Source organism: Sapajus apella, unplaced genomic scaffold (genome assembly GCF_009761245.1).
Source record: "Sapajus apella isolate SASKATOON/1434 unplaced genomic scaffold, GSC_monkey_1.0 scaffold169, whole genome shotgun sequence".
NCBI classification, from domain to species: domain Eukaryota; kingdom Metazoa; phylum Chordata; class Mammalia; order Primates; family Cebidae; genus Sapajus; species Sapajus apella.
Window position 1 is genome coordinate 854,183 of NW_022437109.1, and position 20,426 is coordinate 874,608.

The following is a 20,426-nucleotide window of genomic DNA, read 5'->3' on the forward strand; positions in this document are numbered from 1 at the left end:
GCGTGCCTGTAATCCCAGCTACTCAGGAGGCTGAGGCAGGAGAATTGCCTGAACCCAGGAGGCGGAGGTTGCGGTGAGCCGAGATCGCGCCATTGCACTCCAGCCTGGGCAACAAGAGCGAAACTCCGTCTCAAAAAAAAAAAAAAAGAAAGAAAAATTCAATTGAATAGCTTTGAAAAATGGAGGGAGAGGGAGAAAAGAAAATCTGAGGAAACTGATTAGGCACACTAACCTTCGAAGGGTGAGATAATGGTTCAGGGCCTGTCTTCTCGTGGGGCTCACAGGTGCAGGGGCTGAGTCAGTTGCTGACTCCTCGGCCTGTGGGCCAGCCCCGGGTTCAGGTTCCCTGCTGATCTTCCCACTTTGGAGTTCGACCTCTGAGGGTGGCATAGGGGAAAGGGAGACAGAGGGACCCGGGGCTTCTGGTCTAGGTAGAGAAGAATAGTCTGTAAAAGCAGTAAGGCTGAAAGGGCCAACCCTCCTATGACTCCCAACCGCTTAAAACAGCGCTTCTTAAACTGTATAACTATACTTCTCAAGATACTAATAAGTTCTGCGTACAAAGGATTTTAGAATCATGAATTTGAGAAAGGCTAGCATAAACATTTTCAGTATTTTTTGAGACAGAGTTTCGCTCTTATTGCCCAGGCTGGAGTGCAATGGCGCAATCTCAGCTCTTCACAACCTCCGCCTCCTGGGTTCAAGCAATTCTCCTGCTTCAGCCTCCTGAGTCGCTGGGATTACAGCTATGCGCCACCATGCCTGGCTAATTTTGTATTTTTAATAGAGATGGGGTTTGTCCATGTTGGTCAGGCTGGTCTCAAACTCCTGAACTCAGGTGATCCGCCTGCCCTAAAGTTTTTTAAATCTTAAGACTTTGGCCTGGGTGCGGGGGCTCACGCCTGTAATCCCAGCCCTTTGAGAGGCTGAGGAGGGCCGATCATGAGGTCAGGATATTGAGACCATCCTGGCTAATATGGTGAAACCCCGCTTCTACTAAAAATACAAAAAATTAGCTGGGCATAGTGGCACACACCTGTAGTCCCAGCTACTTGGGAGGCAAAGGCAGGAGAATTGCTTGAACCCAGGAAGCAGAGTTTGCAGCGAGCCGAGATCGCGCCACTACACTCCAGCCTGGGCAACAGAGCAAGACTCCATTTCAAAATAAATAAATAAATAAATAAAAATAAAGACTTTGTATAGCTCTTAAAATATACTGTTACTATTCTTCAAGTAGAATTACAAAGTGCCATTTCCCAAACTTTATTTAAAAATCACAAAATTCGGCTGGGCACGGTGGTGCACGCCCGTAATTCCAGCACTTTGGGAAGCCGAGGCAGGCAGATTACAAGGTTAAGAGATTGAGATCATCCTGGTCAAGATGGTGAAACCCCGTCTCTACTAAAAATACAGAAAATTAGCCGGGCGTGGTGGCAAGCACCTGTAATTCTAGCTACTCCAGAGGATGAGGCAGGAGAATCACTTGAACCCAGGTGATGGAGGTTGCAGTGAGCCAAGACTATGCCACTGCACTCCAGAGCAAGACTCTATCCCAAAAACAAACAAAAAAAATCACATCCTCCCTCCCTCTCCCCGTCTCTCTCTCTTTCTTTCTTTCTTTCGAGTCTTACTCTGTCACCCAGGCTGGAGTGCAGTGGCATGATCTCAGCTCACTGCAACCTCCACCTCCTGGGTTCAAGCAATTCTCCTCTCTCACCCTCCCGACAGGTTCAGGCAATTCTCCTGTCTCACCCTCCTGAGTAGCTGGGACTACAGGTGCCCACCACCATGCCTGGCTAATTTTCTGTATTTTTAGTAGAGTCAGGGTTTCATCACGTTAGCCAGGATGGTCTCGATCTCCTGACCTCGCGATCCACCCACCTCAGCCTCCCAAAGTGCTGGGATTACAGGCAAGAGCCACCACACCCAGCCCCTGTCTTTTTTTTTTTTTTTTTTTTTAAGACAGAGTCTCACTCTGTCACCCAGGCTGGAGAGAATTGGCATGATCTCAGCTCACTGCAACCTCTGCCTCCTGGGTTCAAGCGATTCTCCTGTCTCAGCCTCCCGAGTAGCTGGGGATTACAGGCACACGTCACACACCCAGCTAATTTTTTATATTTTTGGTAGAGATGGGGTTTCACCATGTTGGCCAGGCTGGTCTTGAACTCCTGACCTCAAGAGATCTGCCTGCCTCAGCCTCCCAAAATGCTGGGATAACAGGCATGAGCCACTGTGCCTGGCCAAAATTCTCCTTTTCTTGAAACACTAAGTAACATCTCCAGAACACCAGTGTTCCTTAGACTACACATTGGAGAACTCTTAGAGCCATCTGTCTCCTTCTGAGCCTTCTGACCTCTGGCTTTCCCCTCCCATACCTGTACTTCCGGCGGCAGCAACTGTTATAATGGGGGGCTCTGTGCAGAGCACTCTGGGTGATAAGTCGCGTCTGGGTTAGCAGAGGAGCCTGATAAGGAGATGGGAGACAGAGTCAGAGGCTTCAGCCCTCTTCTCTTTCAGCCTGGTGTGTGCAGCAGGGTCTTGACTAGAATACACTCTCCATTCTCTGATTACCTCAGCTTTGGTTTCTTCCCTCCTCAATTCATTCTGATGTCTTGGATTCTGCTTCCTCTCCTTTCCCGGCTGCTTCTTGCCATAGAAAAGCTGCAAGCCTGAGGAGAAAGGGAAACAAGATTAAAAGCATAGCACCGGCCGGGCGCGGTGGCTCAAGCCTGTAATCCCAGCACTTTGGGAGGCCGAGGCGGGTGGATCACGAGGTCAAGAGATCGAGACCATCCTGGTCAACATGGTGAAACCCCGTCTCTACTAAAAATACAAAAAATTAGCTGGGCATGGTGGTGCGTGCCTGTAATCCCAGCTACTCAGGAGGCTGAGGCAGGAGAATTGCCTGAACCCAGGAGGCGGAGGTTGCGGTGAGCCGAGATCGCGCCATTGCACTCCAGACTGGGTAACATGAGTGAAACTCCGTCTCAAAAAAAAAAAAAAAAAAAAAAGCATAGCACCAAGAGTAGTGTGCAGAAATTTCGAGGGTTTATTCCCCATACCCTGTCTTTCCCCAAACTTACTGGATAGATGTTTCTTGCCTGCTCGGTGGGCAGTCAGCATAGCCAGGGTGTCCAGTACTGGTCGATGGGGGCAGATGGCACAAGCAAAACTGAGCAGGGGGAGAGAAGAGGATAACTGGTCCAGGGGAAGAGGGTTGGGCCAGTCCCTACAGTAAGTCCCATCCTGTCCTAGCAGTTCTTTCCAAAGCCCACCTCCAGGTCATCCAATTCCCACTTCTTCCGATCCTCACTTCCCGCCAAGGAATCCTAGATACTTCTGCTGTCCTGATTAATAACAAAAGTTTGTAGAAGCCGGGCATGGTGGCGCCCGCCTGTAATCCCAGCTACTCGCGACGCTGAGGAAGCAACATCACTTGAGCCCTAGATTTTGAGGACAGCCTGGGCAACCCAGCGAGACCTCCACCTCAAAGGAAAAAAAAAAGTTTGTTGAGCCTCTAACCATAGAACCCTCAGGCTTGGGCCACTCCTCGCTCTTACCGCCCATCCCGAAGCATCAGCGCCTCATCCTCTGGGATGTAACTGGCTAGCAGATCCCCGACTCTTCTTTTCTGCAGGGAGAAGGGGAAGAAATCCGGACGGCATTAGCAGATAGGAGAGACGGATGGAAGTGAAATGAGAGAAATGAGGAGTCAAATGGAATAAGGACCCTGGGGAGAACAGCGAGCACAGACCGAAAAAGGTGTCACTACCCAGCTCTAAGTCGCCTGGTTCTCCCCTGCACCCCCGAGCTGCTACCACAGCAATGAAAAAAGCTCCTTCCCAACCTTCAAAGAGCGACTGAAGCTGCTCTAGATCCTCTCTGCTCACGCTTACTTTGAGCACATTGAGTTGACTCCAATCGTCTCCCTCCCTCTTGAAAGACATCACGACTGTGAGTCCCAGAAACCATAAACTCTCTTGTTCCGATTTCTCAACTCCTCCAGGCCACCGTAGCAAGAGTGGGACAACTCTTTCTGCGTTTTCAGCCTCTTCCTGTCGGCCCCCGTACTTCCGGGGATGCACTTCCACGCATGCATTGCGCGATCCGGAAATCTACTCTCTGGTGCACGGAGGGAACTGCATTTCCTATGGTGCCCTGCGACACCGCAGACGCGGAGCCTTTTGGGAAATGAAGTCTTTTCTCAAAGAGCTTGCCGCTCAGCTGGATCCAGGCCCTCGCATCTTGGCGGATCTGCGGCGTTTGGAGGGACAAAAAGCTAGATGTGGACCCGAAATGTGAGGGTGTGACCTCTCTGATGCGTGGAAGGTGTACTACAAACTCTCGCAATCTTCACGCTCTTCGTCTGCGGCGACAGTTCACCTGGGGTGGGCCTGATTTGTTTCTGACCCTAGCAGACGAACCCCGGGACCGGGCAGACCCGGGATGCGGGAGCCCCCCGAGGCCAGGCTACCGGACTTGGGGGCAAACTGAGGAAAGAGTGTTGAGGATTATTTCTAGAGTTCAAAGGTCAGAGGTCAATGTAGCGAGGCGTTGTGGGGGAGTTCAAAGTCGGTGGGGTGCTCAGGGGAGAGATTCAGGGAGGGACTGAATACTCAAGGGACAGATTTGTGGATAACAAGCTTGGAAGGAGGAGAAACCGGGAGGGGGCAGGTGGCGTAGTGCCGGGGAGGCGGGGACACGGGAAGAGAGAAGGGGAAAGGAATCCCCTGAATATCCATTCCCAGACTTAAGGCCTGTCACCCTCAGTCTCGGCCGGGCCTCCCCCATTTGCAACCCTACCTGTCGGCAGGGTGAAGAGATGGCTTCCCCGTCTAGACAGCACCCCCCAGGGGGGTCAGGACTTCTTCAAGGGAGCCGGGCTCGTTCATATGGAAGCCTGGTGCAATCGGCCTGCTCCCCAGTGAGGGAGAGACGCCTGGAGCATCACTTGGAGCCTGGAGACACCCTGGCTGGACTAGCACTCAAATATGGGGTGACGGTGAGTTTTCCAGGATTGGGGTGCAGACAACAGTCAGGAGGGATTTAGTCCTGAGAAGAATGTAGTGGCCCTTCTAGGTAAACTCCCCTGAAATGTTCCTAATGTGTTACACCCCGTTCTACCTTTATCTTTGTTTTCCCATCACAGTGTTGCACCGCCCAGTTGGGACAAGTCCTGTCCTACTAATCCAATGGAGAGGAACAGCTCCAATTTTACTATGCCAGACACTGTGCTGGGGGCTTCACATACATCAGCTCATTTCACCTTCACATCCCTATCAAGTATACATTTATTGTTCCCTTTTGGCAGATGAAGAAACTGAGACTTGGATTGATTAACCAGTTTGACTAAGGTCAAATAATGAGTGTCAGATTTGGGATTCAAACAGGTCTATCTGACCCTATTAACCACACAGAAGCTTTTTTTTTTCTATAATTTTTTTTTTTTTCAGACGGTGTCACACTCTGTTGTCCGGCCTGGAGTGCGGTGGCGGATCTCGGCACACTGCTGCCTCCACCTCCCGGGTTCAAGTAATTCTCAGTCAGCCTCAGCCTCCGAGAAGCTGGAATTACATTACAGGCACCTGCTGCCACACCTGGCTAATTTTTGTATTTTTAGTAGAGGCAGGGTTTCCCCATGTTGGCCAGGCTGGTCTTGAACTCCTCACTTCATGATCCACCCGCCTCGGCCCCCCCAAAGTGCTAGGATTACAGGCCACACAGAAAATTTTACATTGAGAGTGATTAAACATTTATAGCAAATAATGGAGAGCTGATTTTTAGTTCTCAGTTCCTAAAGTGCCTGCCTCTCCTTGCCCTTGGTTCCTCCTCTGCCTTCTTTCCAGTAAGGCGGCTTCCTTGGTGCAAAAGAGGTACTCTCTACACCAAGTATATCAGGTCATGCACGGGGGAAATTTGATAGATGTAAAAATGTACATCATTAAAGTTGATGAGGTTACTTTCCCTACCCCCTCCCCTGTTTTCTTGTTCCATCTCAGACAAACAAATGTTGAATTTAGCCAACATTTGTATGCTTGCTGTATTTAAAGCACTGTGATAACTTTCCTGGGATATAGAAACTTACATAAACTATATGGTTGCTGTCCTCTGTAATTTATGGCCTAATGAGAAATCGACAAGGACACAAATAATGATTACAAGTGACAGAATATGGTGAGTTTGTAAAGGTATTAACAGAGAACAGGGGCTGGGCACGGTTGCTCACCCCTGTAATTCCAGCACTTTGGGAGGCCGAGACAGGTGGATCACCTAAGTTTATGAGTACAAGACCAGTCTGGCTAACATGGTGAAACCTTGTCTCAACTAAAAATACAAAAATTAGCGGGGTGTAGTGGTGCTTGCCTGTAATCCCAGCTACTCAGCAGGCTGAGGCAGGAGAATTGCTTGAACCTGGGAGCTGGAGGTTGCAATGAGCTAAGATCCCATCACTACACTCCAGCATTCCAGCCTAGGCAACAGAGCAGGACTCTGTTTAAAAAAAAAAAAGGGACAGGAAATCAGAAAAGATTAAGTTTTAGTTGGAAAGGAGCTGGGGTGGGCCAGGCGTGGTGGCTCATGCCTGTAATCCCAGCACTTTGCGAGGCTGAGGTGGGTGGATCACTTGAGCTCAGGAGTACAGGACCAGCCTGGGCAACATGGTGAAACCCCATCTCTACAAAAAAAATGCAAAAATTAGCCCAGCGTGGTGGTATATGCCTGTAATCCCAGGTATTGGGGAGGCTGAAGCAGAGGATCAGTTGAGCCCAGGAGGCAGAGGTTGCAGTGAGCTGAGGTGGTACCACTGTACTCCAGCCTGGGTGACAGAAAGAAAAGAAAAGAAAGAGCGAGAGAAAGAAAGGGAAAGAGAAGGGAAAAAGGAAGGAAGGAAGGAAAGAAAGAAGGGAGGGAAGGAAGGAAGGAAAAGAAAGAAGGAAAGAAAGAAAAGAACTAATGTATTATATCTGTGGTTTCTATATTTCATTATCTCTAATTATTATAATTAGATAATTATAAATAATTTTTTATAAAGCATTAATGAGCCCCTACTATGTGTCAAGGTCTGTAGGATGCTAATGACTGACTGGGGATACAGAGACAGCAAGTCACAATCTTTGCCCTTAAAGGACTCATAGGGTTTAGGCAAAGCACATATTTAGAGAGGTGAACAATATAGTAGGGTATGTATTCTTATAGCGATATTTACAGTATGCATTGGGAGCCCTGAAGAAGGTAGCACAAAGGGAGTGATAGTTGATGAATAGACGTTTTCCAAGCAGAGAATGGGATAGTGGGGGGGGGGGGGGGGGGGGGACGAGACCATTTCAGGCAAAAGTAACAGCGTGAATAAAGTGTGAAAAAGATCACGGAATGTTCAAAGAAAAATAAAAAATTCAGGATAGCAAAATGTATAGGTGGCAGAGGAATATTAATCCAGACATTTCCTTTGAGAGCCGGATTGAGACAGCCCGTGAATGCTAATTTCGTTTTTATCTTTTAGCCAATGAGGAGGCATAGGGGATTTAGAAGCAGGGTAGTGGGTTAATCAGATTTATTTTTTCAGAAAAATAGATGCCAAGAGAAGAATGAATAGAATTAGAATGAGGGGCCGGGCGCAGTGGCTCACGCTTGTAACCCCAGCACTTTGGGAGGCCAAGGCAGGCAAATCACTTGAGGTCGGGAGTTCAAGACCAGCCTGACCAACATGGAAAAACCCCATCTCTACTAAAAATACAAAATTAGCTGGGCAGTCCCAGCTACTCGGGAGGCTGAGGCAGGCAAATCGCCTGAACCTGGGGGGTGGAGGTTGTGGTGAGAGCCGAGATCGGGCCACTGCACTCTAGCCTGAGCAACAAGAGCGAAGCTCCGTCTTAAAAAAAAAAAAAAGAAGAAGATAGCCGGGCGAGGTGGCATGCACCTGTGATCCCAGCTACTCGGGAGGCTGAGGCAGGGGAATTGCTTGAACCCGGGAGGCAGAGGTTGCAGTGAGCCGAGATCTCACCATTGCACTCCAGTCTGGGCAACAGAGCGACACTCCATCTCAAAAAAAAAAAAAAGAATAGAGCAAGGAAGGCCAGTTAAACTGTTGCAGTAACTTCAAATGAGAAGTACTGAGGGTCTATTTTTTTTTTTTTTTTTTTTGAGACGGAGTTTCGCTCTTGTTGCCCAGGCTGGAGTGCAATGGCGCGATCTCGGCTCACCACAACCTCCACCTCCCGGGTTCAGGCAATTCTCCTGCCTCAGCCTCCTGAGTAGCTGGGACTACAGGCACGCGCCACCATGCCCAGCTAATTTCTTGTAGTTTTAGTAGAGACGGGGTTTCACCATGTTGACCAGGATGGTCTTGATCTCTTGACCTCATGATCCACCCGCCTCGGCCTCCCAAAGTGCTGGGATTACAGGCTTGAGCCACCGCGCCCGGCCAAGGGTCTATTTTAAATGTTTGGCAGTAGACCTGAAGATAAGACCAGATGTGAGAGAGATTTTTTTTTTTTTTTTGAGACGGAGTTTCACTCATGTTACCCAGGCTGGAGTGCAATGGCGCGATCTCGGCTCACCACAACCTCCGCCTCCTGGGTTCAGGCAATTCTCCTGCCTCGCCTCCTGAGTAGCTGGGATTACAGGCACGTACCACCATGCCCAGCTAATTTTTTGTATTTTTAGTAGAGACGGGGTTTCACCATGTTGACCAGGATGGTCTCGATCTCTTGACCTCGTGATCCACCCGCCTCGGCCTCCCAAAGTGCTAGGATTACAGGCTTGAGCCACTGCGCCTGGCCGTGAGGGAGATTTTTGAAGCAGTTTCGTTGATCACTTGGTAAAGTGATGGAAGAAAAGTATTAGTTAAGGATGACACTGATATTTCTACCTTGGGAGGCCAGGCAGATAGATGGTGAGGCCAGTCACTATGTCCAGTGATGAATAAATAGGTCAAAATAAATATTTATTAATGTGGCCGGGTGCGGTTGCTCACGCCTGTAATCCTAGCACTTTGGGAGGCTGAGGCAGGTGGATCACCTGCGATCAGGGGTTTGAGCCTGGCCAACATGGCAAGACCCCGTTTCTACTAAAAATGCAATAGTTACCCAGGTATGGTGGCTCACACCGGTAATCCCAGCTACTTGGGAGGCTGAGGAAGGAGAATCGCTTGAACCCAGGAGGTGGAGTTTGCAGTGAGCCGAGATTGCGCCACTGTACTCCAGCCTGTGGGACAGGAGTGAGGCTCCATCTAAAAAAAAAAAGTTATTAATGAAACTGTTAATGGGATAGTGTGGGCTGGGCGTGGTGGCTAATACAGGTAATCCCAGCATTTTGGGAGGCCAAGGTGGGCGGATTACCGGAGGTCAGGAGTTCGAGACCAGCCTGACTAACATAGTGAAACCCCATCTCTAAAAATATATTAGCCGGGTGTGATGGCGCGTGCCTGTAATCCCAGCTACTTGGGAGACTGAGGCAGGAGAATTGCTTGAACCCGGGAGGTGGAGGTTGCAGTGAGCTGAGATCTCCATTGCACTCCAGCCTGGGCAACAAGAGTGAAACTCTATCTCAAAAAAAAATAGTATAGTGTGAAAAGCATTCCCAGAAGTAGTGGACTGACATTCTAGCTGTGTCATTAACTTGCTGGATAATTTTAGGCAAGTAGTTTAACCTCTCTGAGCCTCAGTTCCCTCATTTTTATTTGTTTATTTTTTATTTTTAGAAATGGTGTCTCACTATGTTGCTCAAGCTGGACTCTAATTCCTGGGCTCAAGCAATCCTCCCGCCTCAGCTTCCCGAGTAGCTGGGATTACAGGCATCAGACATTGCGCCTAGCTTGCTCAATAATTTTTGTTTTCGAGGTGCAGTCTCGCTCTGTTGCCCAGGCTGGAATACAGTGGCATGATCTCAGCTCACCACAATCTCCGCCTTCCGGATTCAAACGATTCTCCTATTGCAGACTCCCAAGTAGCTGGGACTACAGGCACGCATCACCATGTCCAGCTAATTTTTGTATTTTTAGTAGAGATGGGATTTCACTGTGTTGGCCAGGCTGGTCTCAAACTCCTGACCTTGTGATCCACCCGCCTCAGCCTCCCAAAGTGCTGGGATTACAGGCGTGAGCCATCATGCCCGGCCTGCACAATAATTTTTTTAAATGTAAGGGGGCCCTAAGACCAAAAAGTATGAAAATCACTCATCTATAAAATAGAAATGACATCAGCTTTTGTACTTTAGCTTGGTTGTTACGGAGTCAAAGACTCTGTACGATCACTTCAAAAAGCTCTAGATGCAATGTAAGATTAATCATTATTACTGTCCTTAATTTTGGTGACTTTTTTTTTTAAAGATGGAGCAGATTAAACGTGCAAACCGCCTTTATACTAACGACTCCATCTTCCTGAAGAAAACCCTCTACATCCCCATCCTGACAGAGCCCAGAGACCTGTTCAATGGTTTGGATTCTGAGGAGGAGAAAGATGGAGAGGAGGAAGTACAGCCAAGTAACGATCAAGTTTGGCCACACTCAACTGAGAGGAAGAAGGAAGAGACAGGAGCAGCACGTGCCAATGGAGCAGTCCTCCCCACACCTGGCCAGGAAGCCCCCACACCCGTCCATGACCTCTCTGCCTCTGATTTCCTTAAGAAGCTTGATTCACAGATCAGCCTGTCCAAGAAGGCTGCTGCCCAGAAGCTCAAGAAAGGGCCAAGTGGGTGAGTCTTGAATGGTTCTTTTTAAGTTCCTCCCTAGACTCCTCCATTCTTCCAGTCTTAGATAACCACAAACACAAGAAGTCAGCAGAGTGCCAACAAAGGCAAGGTGACACCGTTTCCCCGTGTGGCTCCGAGACAGCGAACAGAGGTGAAGGCTGCTGGAATGGCTAGAGGCAGTGGGAAACCGGGTTCTGTGTTCTTATCGGAGTCAGACAGTTAACTGTTTTCACTGCTCTGATCATCCATGAAGGAGCATTAGGGTTGGTTAGGATTTATCTAGAGGGTATAGGGACTCTTTTGGAGCAACCAGCTTATGTATGAGAAGACAGCTGCCCATGTACCTCTCGCTTGGCCATTCTCAGGCGCTTCCCTTGATCTGTCACTCTCCCCCATTTCCTCCCCTGCAGGGTACCCGGGGAGGATGCAGGTCCCCTCCTGAGCTCCCCTCGGATGCAGCAACGAGCAGTCCTAGGTCCCGTGCCGCTGACCCGTACCTCTCGGACCCGGACGCTACGGGACCAGGAGGATGAGATCTTCAAACTCTGATGTCCCCAGAACTGACTGAGAGAAGCAACATGTTGAAGGAGAAACTTCAGGGGGAGAGGAGCCCGAGGTGAGGCTCAAGACCATGGCTTACCAGCCTGCCTCCCTCCACTCCAGCCACCTTCCCCAGCCTCTTTGTCTGCCAAAAATTCCTTGGCCTGGGGCAATTTTGTTGGCAAGATTAGGGAATGGGGACTGGACCTTTCCCAGTTCTTGGGCTGAATCTAGAGTTGAGTCCTTTAGACTCAGATGGCTCTTTTTATATCCCTGTTGCCTTTCCTATCCTTTTTACCATTCCCCGGCCGTAGAACAGGGAAGCAGAGACTCCCCCTCAGCTTCCTCCTCGTCTCCAACTATGTGACATAATTTATTCGGTGCTATATTGAAGTAGTATTTATTTGCTATATTTTATGCCTTCCCACTCTGAGCTGAAAAATGGAATCTCTGTAGCCCTGTGGTGAGGAGAATCCGGGCATAGTGAGCCAGTGACTGCTGGTTCTCCACCTTCCCCGCCTTGTTAGCCAGACTGTTACTGAGGATGAGGCAGTCAGTGATCCCGCCCCCCACAGAGAATGATGACTGCCGGCCTTTTCTCCAATCTCAAAGCCATATATTTGGGCTGAGTTGTTTTTTTTTTGGTACCCCATTCCTGTTGAATGGGCTCAGTCTTGACTCATCAATTCCCTGTAACTTTTTCACAACTCTTGACTCTTAGAAAAAGCAGCACTGTGGGGACCTGAATGCTGCATCCTACCAGTTCACCCTTCTGCCCTGTTCTCAGCCTGTGGTCGGGGGAACGGGTGGAAGAAGGCTTTCCTTGGGGTTGGAAGAGGAAGCCAGTTGTGGGAGTCGCTTTGTCCCACCCCCCGCCCAGAGCCCTCTGCCTGTGCTTCCTCCTCACTGCGTATTTATTTGCCATTTGTAGCACTGATCTATGGTACCGTTGTTTTGTTTGTTTCTTAAACAGAAGTAGGCAAGGGAACCTCAATCATAATGGAAATCTGCCTCAGTCTCCCGTTTGGAAATGATGAGAGGCGAGCTAAGTGGTGTTTGTGTTTCTACACCTCCTTTCTTCTGCGATGATTATAAGGTGTGAGAAGCTGGGGAGATTAAACACTGAGCCCTGTGCATATTTTAGTCGTTTTATTTCCCCTGTGAGAGGCTCCCTGGCCCTGGCCCCTTCCTCCTCACGGCAGCAGCGCCTCTGGCATCTGTCCCGGCTCTGTCTCTAAGGCCACCTTCCCCTCTTCTGTCTTTAGTGTCCCCAAAGGGGTTACATGGCCTGTGCCTCCTTTCCTCGGTTCACATGGGAGGGGGCTTCCCTGTTTCAGAAGTCCCTCATGGGAGAAATACAGATCCAAGTTTCACTTCACCTTTTTCAGGCGGCTCTGTTTCCTGTCCTGGGGCTGGAGAGGGACAGAGGCCTCGCCCCTCCGCGCCGCGCCTTCTCCACCCGCAGCTTGGGGGCGGGCTGGTCTCAGAGTCAGGAGCGCTCTGGGGAAGGAATGAAGCCTGAGGACGGAGAAGCGTTAGTGCCGGAGGAGCGGGGTTAGGAAGCCCACTCGTGTCTCAGTCAGCCGCTTTGCCACGGTGGCATGCACTGGGTTCGGGCTCTCAGAGCTTCCCCTCATCCAGCATCTTCCTCAGCCCGTCGCAGATCTTGCCGAGGTGCTGAGTGAAGTCAGGCCCGTAGAGGGCCGTGAGCAGGCCGGGGTCGGAGAAGTGATCGAACACGTGGCGGATGCGGCCGTGTGACTTGGGCGTGAGGTGGCGCTCCACTAACTCCAGCAGCGCGTCCCGGCACTCGGCCAGCAGGCCAGCCAGCACCGCGGCCTCGAAGGTGAAGTCCACCTCGCCAAAGCTAAGCGCCGTCATGGCACCCTGCCGCAGCTTCTGGCGAAAGCGCGTAGCCAGGGCCAGCTCGCTGGGGCCAAAGGAGCCATTGCGGTGCAGCACAGCCACCTTGACGGCCACCTTGATCAGGTCCTTGATGACGCGCTGGGCCTGGGGCCGGCTGTGCGTGTACTCCTTGGACACACGGTACAGCTCGTCCAGCACCTCACTGCTCGTCTCATCTATGAAGAGATGAGCCACAGACCGACCCGCCATCTTACTCAGCAGCTTCTTCTCTGCTTGCAGTGCCAGACTCTTCGAGCTGAAGGACTCCATGGGTCCTGGAGAGCGGGGGGTGTGGTCAGTCACTAGAAGAAAGGCCACAGGCTTCCTTAGAAAGAGAGAAATGGCTTTTCCCCTTTCTGTTGCTTCTTCAGTTTCCATGTCATCATCATCATCTTTGGCATCCTCCCCGCTGCCCCCCGGGACCCCTCAGTCCTCCATGCCTTGCTCCTGCTTTTTCCCCTTAGTGCTGTAGGAAATCTTGACTCCAAAACAGCCCAGGGGAGTGGCGACAGCTGGAGGAATGTGGGCACACGGGAGGCTAGCCCAGCACCAGTTACATCTCAAGGGGAAGTAGGGTGTTGCTGCTGCAGTGAAAATAGGTATTCTTTTTTTTTGCTTTTTTTTGTGATAGAGTCTTGCTCTGTCACCAGGCTGGAGAGCAGTGGCACAATCTCAGCTCACTGCAACCTCCACCTCCCAGGTTCAAGCAATTCCCCTACCTCTGCCTCCCAAGTAGCTGGGACTACAGGTGTGCACCACCACAACTGGCTAATTTTTTTTTTCTAAGATGGGGTTTCACCATGATGGCCAGGCTGGTCTTGAACTCCTGACCTCAGGTGATCCACCCACCCCGGCCTCCCAAAGTGCTAGGATTACAGGCATGAGCCACCACGCCCTGCATTTTTTTTTTTTTTAATTTTAATAGAGATGGGGTTTTACCATGTTGGCCAGGATGGTCTAACCTCCTGATCTGCCCGCCTTGGCCTCCCAAAGTGCTGGGATTCCAGGCGTGAGCCACCGCGCCCGGCCACCTGACAGAATTCTTACAGCTACCATTTTTGGACACCGACTCTGTGCCATATGTCTGTGTAGTATAGATATTACCGTCCTTGTTTTATAGCTGAGCAAACTGAGACTTATATTAAATAATTTACCCAAGTTCAAATGCAACTCATGTTTTGGTCCCCAAGCCAAGTGGCAGCTAGTGTCCTGAACTGCCTTTGAAGAAGTAAGAAGCATAAGCATCCCAGGAATCCTAATAAGAATAACAACTAACATTTACTGAGAACCTACTATGTGCCAAGTGCTTTATGTCAATCATCTTAGTCTTCCCAGCCCTCTATAAGGTTAAGAAAGGTGTCCCCATTTTGCAATGAGAAAACTGAAGCTAAGAGAAATTTAGTAATTTGGCCAAAGTCACTAGTAAATGATAAAGATGGGCTTCAAACCAAATAATCCAGAGAAACCGTCTTCCCGGGAATGCTCCCAGTGTGGTTAAAGGACACTGAGGCAGCACGAGAAACAAGCACCTCAAGGCAGACAGTCCTGAGAGTCTGAGCCTTCTGCTGCACTGAACTCAGGACCCTCTCGGCGGCGTATCAGCTTCGTGTGTCCAGGGTTCTCTCCCCATGGTCTTCGCCTGTGGTTCTGGTTGTTTTGCTTCTTACTTCCCCCTCCCCTGCTCTGCAGGATGTGGCTGTGACCGCAGTGAGGAGCAGCCTCACCCTCTCCCCCAAACCAAAATGGGAGTCTGAAGAGGCAGGGGAGGTGGGATTGAGGGGGTTTCTTCCCCAGCTGAATCCTTCCAGTGGAAACCTGAACCTTGCTTTGCTCCCAGCTCATCTTGGGGCTTTCTGGACCACGCTCCCAAGCCGGAAGAGGAGATTGCTCCATGTGAGCCTTCCTTCCTCCTTGGCCTTCCTGTTACCCAGATCTCCATTGCCCCCACTGCCATCTCACATTTGGTCTGCTGTCCTCTCCCTCTCGCCCCGCTTCAGCCTCCCTTTTTCTCTTATCTGGGTCTTCCCTATGATCCTCTGGCCTGGCCATGCTCTCCCTCTGGCCCTTATCTGTCTATTTCCGTGTCTCCGGAGATTTCCTTGCATTTCTCACACACCCATATCCACCTGCATCCCTCAGCCCTGCCCCTACCCCATCCCATTCCAAACCAGGTCTTTCTGAGGCTGCCTTGGCCCCAGAAGAACTAAGCTAGGCTCTACAAAGGACCCAAGAATGGTACCAGCGAGTGATTCACAATATGAAAATCTAAGAATGAAAGAGCTGGAGACTCCTCAGCCACCATTTTCCCCAAAGCCTACCCTTCTGTCACTGCCAGTCCCTCACCTGCTGTGCTGGATGCCAGTCTTGCCTTGGATGTTCCCGGAAAGCTGGCAGAATGGAGAAGCTTCACTTAGTGTGAGAGCCCTTTGGCTTGGCCCCACCCCTTGAGCCCCGCCTACCTACTCTCTGCTCAACCTCCGGTTCATCGCTACTGTCACCAAAAAGGCCTATGGCCCAAGAACAACCTAGAAATCAGACAAAGATAAAAAAGAGTGGAATTCTGTGCGAAGCAGCTTTGAGTTTTTGAAGCGGGGAAAGGGATTTGCATCCTCCACTCTCAAATTGCTTCTTTCTTTTCTTGCTGCCCAGTTTCTGGAGATCCTGTCCTTATATATTTCTACGGTACTGGGAAGGATGTAAAGTCCAGATTTCTGGGGTAGGGAGTCAGGTGGAAAAGTTCTGAAGATTGAAAGGTGGTGCTGTGGGGAAAGTATTTAATATATTATTCCAGCGCCTGGCAGGTAAGGGCACAGACTGCCACAACGCTTAATGCTGAAGGAAGGAAGGTGTGGGGACCAGGGCTGCTGAACCACAGGTGACCAGCAGGTGTCAGCACAGCACTGAATCACTAGCCTAGTAGCCTAGAGGAACAAGCCTACTGAGGTTTTTTATTTTTTTAGAGGGAGTCTTGCATGGTGGCCCAGGCTAGAGTGCAATGGTGCGATCTTGGCTCACTGCAACTTCTGCCTCGTGGGTTCAAGCGATTCTCCTGTCCCAGCCTCCTGAATAGCTGGGACTAGAGGCACACACCACCACACTCGGCTAAGTTTTTGTATTTTAGTAGAGACGGGGTTTCATTGTATAGCCCAGGCTGGTCTTGAACTCCTGAGCTCAGGCAATCCACCTGCCTCGGCCACCCAAAGTGCTAGCATTACAGGTGTGAGCCACCGAGCCCAGCATTTTTTTTTTTTTTTTTTTTTTGAGATGGAGTTTTGCTCTTGTTGCCCAGGCTAGAGTGCAATGGCATGATCTCGGCTCACTGCAACCTCCACCTCTTGGGTTCAAGTGATTCTCCTGCCTTGGCTTCCCAAGTAGCTGCAATTACAGGTGCACACAACCACGCCCGGCTAAATTTTATATTTTTAATAGAGACGGGGTTTCACTATGTTGGCCAGGCTGGTCTCGAACTCCTGACCTCAGGTGATGCACCCACCTCAGCCTCCCAGAGTGCTGGGATTACAGGTGTGAGCCACCTCACCTGGCAGGGACTATTGAGCTTTGTAGTTGCTAAAGGAATACAAAAATGAGCGGAAGCCACAGTTGGGTTTTGTTTGTTTGTTGCTTTGTTTTTGGGATAGGGTCTCGCTCTGCCACCAAGGCTGAAGTGCAGTGGCATCATCACAGCTGACTGCAGCCTTGACCTCCTCGGCCCGATCTTCCTACCTCAGCCTCCCAAGTAGCTGGGACCAGAGGCGCATACCACCAAGCCTTTCTTTTTTTTTCTTTCTTTAATTTTCTTTTCTTTTCTTTTTTTCTTTCTTTCTTTCTTTTTTTTTTTTTTTTTTTTTTTTTTTGTAGAGAGGAGGGTCTCACTATGTTGCCCAGGCTGAACTTCTGGACTCAATCAATACTCCCATCTTGGCCTCCCAAAGTGTGGTGATTACAGGCGTGAGCCACCCGCACCAATCCTGGAAGTCATAGTTGTTGAATGAGACAAAAATACTTACCATCAAGAATCTTACAGGGAATCTGGCCAGGGACAGAAGCTTAAGCATAAATAACAGTAATACTAGTCAAACAATTCCATTAACTTTAATAGAGAGTTAAAGAATTATGAGAATAAAGAAGCTTAATTATGATAGGGCTGAAGAGGTAGACTTGGAAAGATAGATTCAACTACTTTTAGTAGCCAGAGATGGGGAAGAAGTCTCAGATGATGGGGGCAGCATAAGCACATACAGGAAAAAACAATACAGGACACTCTGAGGAAGTGGCGATTTATGTCTGGAGTGTAGATAAGTGAAGAAGGAAAAAGGTTGCTCCATGAAAAACAATCTTCACCAATTGGGGGGGAAAGAGTTGCTCCAGGCTGGGCTCGGTGGCTCACACCTGTAATTCCAGCACTTTGGGAGGCTGAGGCAGGTGGATCTCCTGAGGTTGGGAGTTCAAGACCAGCCTGACCAACATGGAGAAACCCCATTTCTACTAAAAATACAAAATTAGCAGGGTGTGCTGGTGTATGCCTGTAATCCCAGCGACTCAGGAGGCTGAGGCAGGAGAATTGCTTGAACCCAGGAGGCGGAGATTGCAGTGAGCCAAGATCGCGCCATTGCACTCCAACATGGACAACAAGCAAAACTGTGTTTCAAACAACAACAACAAAAAAAAAAATTGCTCCAGAGTACAGACTTTTCCTGTAGGTAGTAAGGAGACACTTAAGGTATTTGATCAAGGAAGTGAAATAATTAGCTCAGTGGGAACAAGTTAGATGTGCAATAAAATTCAGCTGAGAAAAGAGTTGTGTGTGGTTTTTTTTAGAGATGGGTTTTCACCTTGTTGGCCAGGCTGGTCTTGAACCCCTGACCTCAAGTGATCTGCCTGCCTCAGCCTCCGAAAGTGCTGGGATTACAGGCTTGAGCCACCACTTCTGGACAAGAAAAGAGTTTTTATTTTTAGAGACAGGGTCTCACCCTGTCACTCGACCCAGGTTGGGATTTGAAGATTTTACAAGAAAGTTCTAAAAGAAGGGAAAGGAGTAGAAAGTTGATTGGTTGTGAAAAGTCGAAGAGTAAATTGAAATTCAGAAGTAGCATACCGCTGACGTAACCAGAATCACTGGTTGTTTGGAGACGGCGGCTGGGTTGTGGTGCCTTTCTTATTCCCACCTCTCTTCAGCACTCCACTGTCCAGAGCTGAGGGTCCTGGATACAACTTGAATTTGAAAATGTTAACAACTCTTTTGAAGAGTTTGGTGGCAAAGAGAAAGCCTAAGGGGATGGAGGGCTGCATTAAGAGAGGGACTTTTTTTTTTCTTTTTTTGAGGCACAGTCTCACTCTATTGCCCAAGCTGAAATGTGGTGGTGTGATCTCGGCTCACTGCAACCTCCACCTCCGGGTTCAAATGATCCTCCCATCTCAGCTTCCAGAGTACCTGGGAATACAGGCATGCACCACCATGCCCATGTAATTTTTGCATTTTTTGTAGATTCAGGTTTTGCCATGTTGCCCAAGCTGGTCTCAAACTCATGACCTCAAGTGATCTGCCCTACTTGGCCTCCCAAAGTGCCGGGATTACAGGCATGAGACACTGTGCTCGGCCTAAGAGAGGGACTATTTTTAGCTTTCACTTGTGTGCATTTCTAGGCTGAAAGAAAGGAACCAGTGGAGAGGGCGGCTTAGAAAATGTCAGCCAGGAGCAGTGGCTCATGCCTGTAATCCCAGTACTTTGGGAGGCTGAGGTAGATGGATCACGAGGTCAGGAGTTCGAGACCAGCCTGTCCAAAATGGTGAAACCTCATCTCTACTACAGATACAATAAATTAGCTGGGCATGGTGGTGCTCACCTGTAATCCCAGCTACTTGGGAGGCTGAGGCAGGAGAATTGCTTGAACCTGGGAGGAGGAGGTTGCAGTGAGCCAAGATAGCACCATTGCAATCCAGCCTGGGCAACAGGGTGAGACTCCATCTCAAAAAAAAAAAAAAAAAAAAATGCCAAGGAGGCTGGGCACGGTGGTTCACATCTATAATCCCAACACTTTGGGAGGCTGAGGCAGGTGGATGCTTGAAGTCAGGAGCTCAAGACCAACCTGGCCAACATGGTGAAACCCTATCTCTACTAAAAATACAAAAAATTAGCTGGGCATGGTGGTGCACACCTGTAGTCCCAGCTACTCAGGAGGCTGAGGCGGAATTGTTTCAACCTGGGAGGCAGAGGTTATGGTGAGCCAAGACTGAGCCACTGCACTCCAGCCTGGGCAGCAGAGTAAGACTCCATCTCAAAAATAAAAATATAATAAAATGCAAAAGAGAGGGAATGGTTATAAAGGTGTAGGGGCAGATGGAAAAGAATGGGCTGAGTTCAGGGGAGGGAAGTAGAAGTGAAAAAGGGAGCTAGCACTTGTTGGGTGCATTCTGCTAGATGTTTTATAAATATCTCAATCCTCACAACATCCTTATGAATTAACGTCACTATATCCTTTTTGCTGGTGGGAAAAAAATCCTGAGGTGTAAAGAGGTTAAATAACCTGTCCCCAAGTTACAGAGCTAGCAAGTGCCAGAATGAGGACCCGAGGTTCTGAAGCATGTTTTATCTGGTAATGACCTCACGAGGTCATGAGGTACTGATGTCAGCCCCATGGTGAATATGGCAGCATTCTACTTCTGTATGGTCTATCAACCTGAACGCACACTCTGGGGACAAGAATAGGCAGCACTACCAAAATCACAGGAAAAACAAAAGGTTTTTTTGTAACAATGTATAATCTAGTTGAAAAACAAGAAAAAAGGGACTAAAAATACAAGAAGATGCAAATACAGTAATAACTTCTGAATTCAGGATTCTGCTACTAGTCTTTACCTGTTTTCCTCTCCAGCTTCAAACTTTTTTTCTTTTCTTTCTTTCTTTTTTTTTTTTTTTTTTTGAGACAGAGTCTTGCTCTGTTCCTGCCACCCAGGGCTAGAGTGCAGTGGCATGATCTTGGCTCACTGCAATCTCTGCCTCCCAGGTTCAAGTGATTCTCCTGCTTCAGCCGAGATTAAATCAGCACCTACTACCACACCTGGCTAATTTTTGAATTTTTAGTGGAGACAGGGTTTCACCATGCTGGCCAGGCTGGTCTCAAACTCCTGGCCTCAAGTATCTGCTCATCTGGGCTCCCAAAGTGCTGGGATTACAGGTGTGAGCCAGCTTCAACTCTTGTCTGTGCTTTCTTTTCTTTTCTTTTCTCTTTTCTCTTCTTTCTCTCTCTCTCTTTCTTTCTTTCTTTCTTTTTCTTTTTTTTTTTTTTTTTTTTTTT

The 20,426-nt window shown here is 49.1% G+C and overlaps 3 protein-coding genes across 7 annotated transcripts in view; 1 reads left to right on the top strand and 2 right to left on the bottom strand.

The window, feature by feature from the left end:
- The window catches only part of LOC116542523 (sodium channel modifier 1), a 4,855-nt gene extending 780 nt beyond the window's left edge, over positions 1-4,075 (bottom strand). The window contains exons 1-6 of the mRNA XM_032267504.1: positions 3,897-4,075; positions 3,561-3,631; positions 3,084-3,172; positions 2,572-2,669; positions 2,376-2,464; positions 233-427 (exon numbers count right to left, since the gene is read on the bottom strand). Coding sequence (XP_032123395.1) covers positions 233-427; positions 2,376-2,464; positions 2,572-2,669; positions 3,084-3,172; positions 3,561-3,631; positions 3,897-3,947 — 593 coding nt within the window. The 5' untranslated portion in view covers positions 3,948-4,075. The remainder of the gene's footprint in view (positions 1-232; positions 428-2,375; positions 2,465-2,571; positions 2,670-3,083; positions 3,173-3,560; positions 3,632-3,896) is intronic.
- Positions 4,076-4,147: 72 nt separating this feature from the next.
- LYSMD1 (LysM domain containing 1) lies at positions 4,148-12,362 on the top strand. Of its 3 annotated transcripts, none has more exons than XM_032267508.1 (4): positions 4,148-4,530; positions 4,814-5,002; positions 10,325-10,689; positions 11,097-11,943. In XM_032267508.1, the coding sequence occupies exons 2-4, from the start codon at positions 4,823-4,825 to the stop codon at positions 11,233-11,235; spliced, it is 684 nt and encodes a 227-aa protein (XP_032123399.1). In that variant the 5' UTR covers positions 4,148-4,530; positions 4,814-4,822; the 3' UTR covers positions 11,236-11,943. The 3 variants fall into 3 exon arrangements, with proteins under 3 accessions (XP_032123399.1, XP_032123400.1, XP_032123398.1); XM_032267509.1 differs by having other exon boundaries at positions 4,148-4,388; XM_032267507.1 differs by having other exon boundaries at positions 4,150-5,002; positions 11,097-12,362.
- TNFAIP8L2 (TNF alpha induced protein 8 like 2) lies at positions 12,361-15,722 on the bottom strand. Of its 3 annotated transcripts, none has more exons than XM_032267512.1 (2): positions 15,475-15,722; positions 12,361-13,456 (listed from the first exon to the last, which is right to left on the bottom strand). In XM_032267512.1, exon 2 carries the CDS (start codon positions 13,399-13,401, stop codon positions 12,847-12,849), a length of 555 nt encoding a protein of 184 aa, XP_032123403.1. In that variant the 5' UTR covers positions 13,402-13,456; positions 15,475-15,722; the 3' UTR covers positions 12,361-12,846. The 3 variants fall into 3 exon arrangements, with proteins under 3 accessions (XP_032123403.1, XP_032123401.1, XP_032123402.1); XM_032267510.1 differs by having other exon boundaries at positions 12,361-13,433; positions 15,475-15,690; XM_032267511.1 differs by lacking the exon at positions 15,475-15,722 and adding an exon at positions 14,661-15,462 and having other exon boundaries at positions 12,361-13,433.
- Between the last annotated feature and the right edge of the window lie 4,704 nt (positions 15,723-20,426).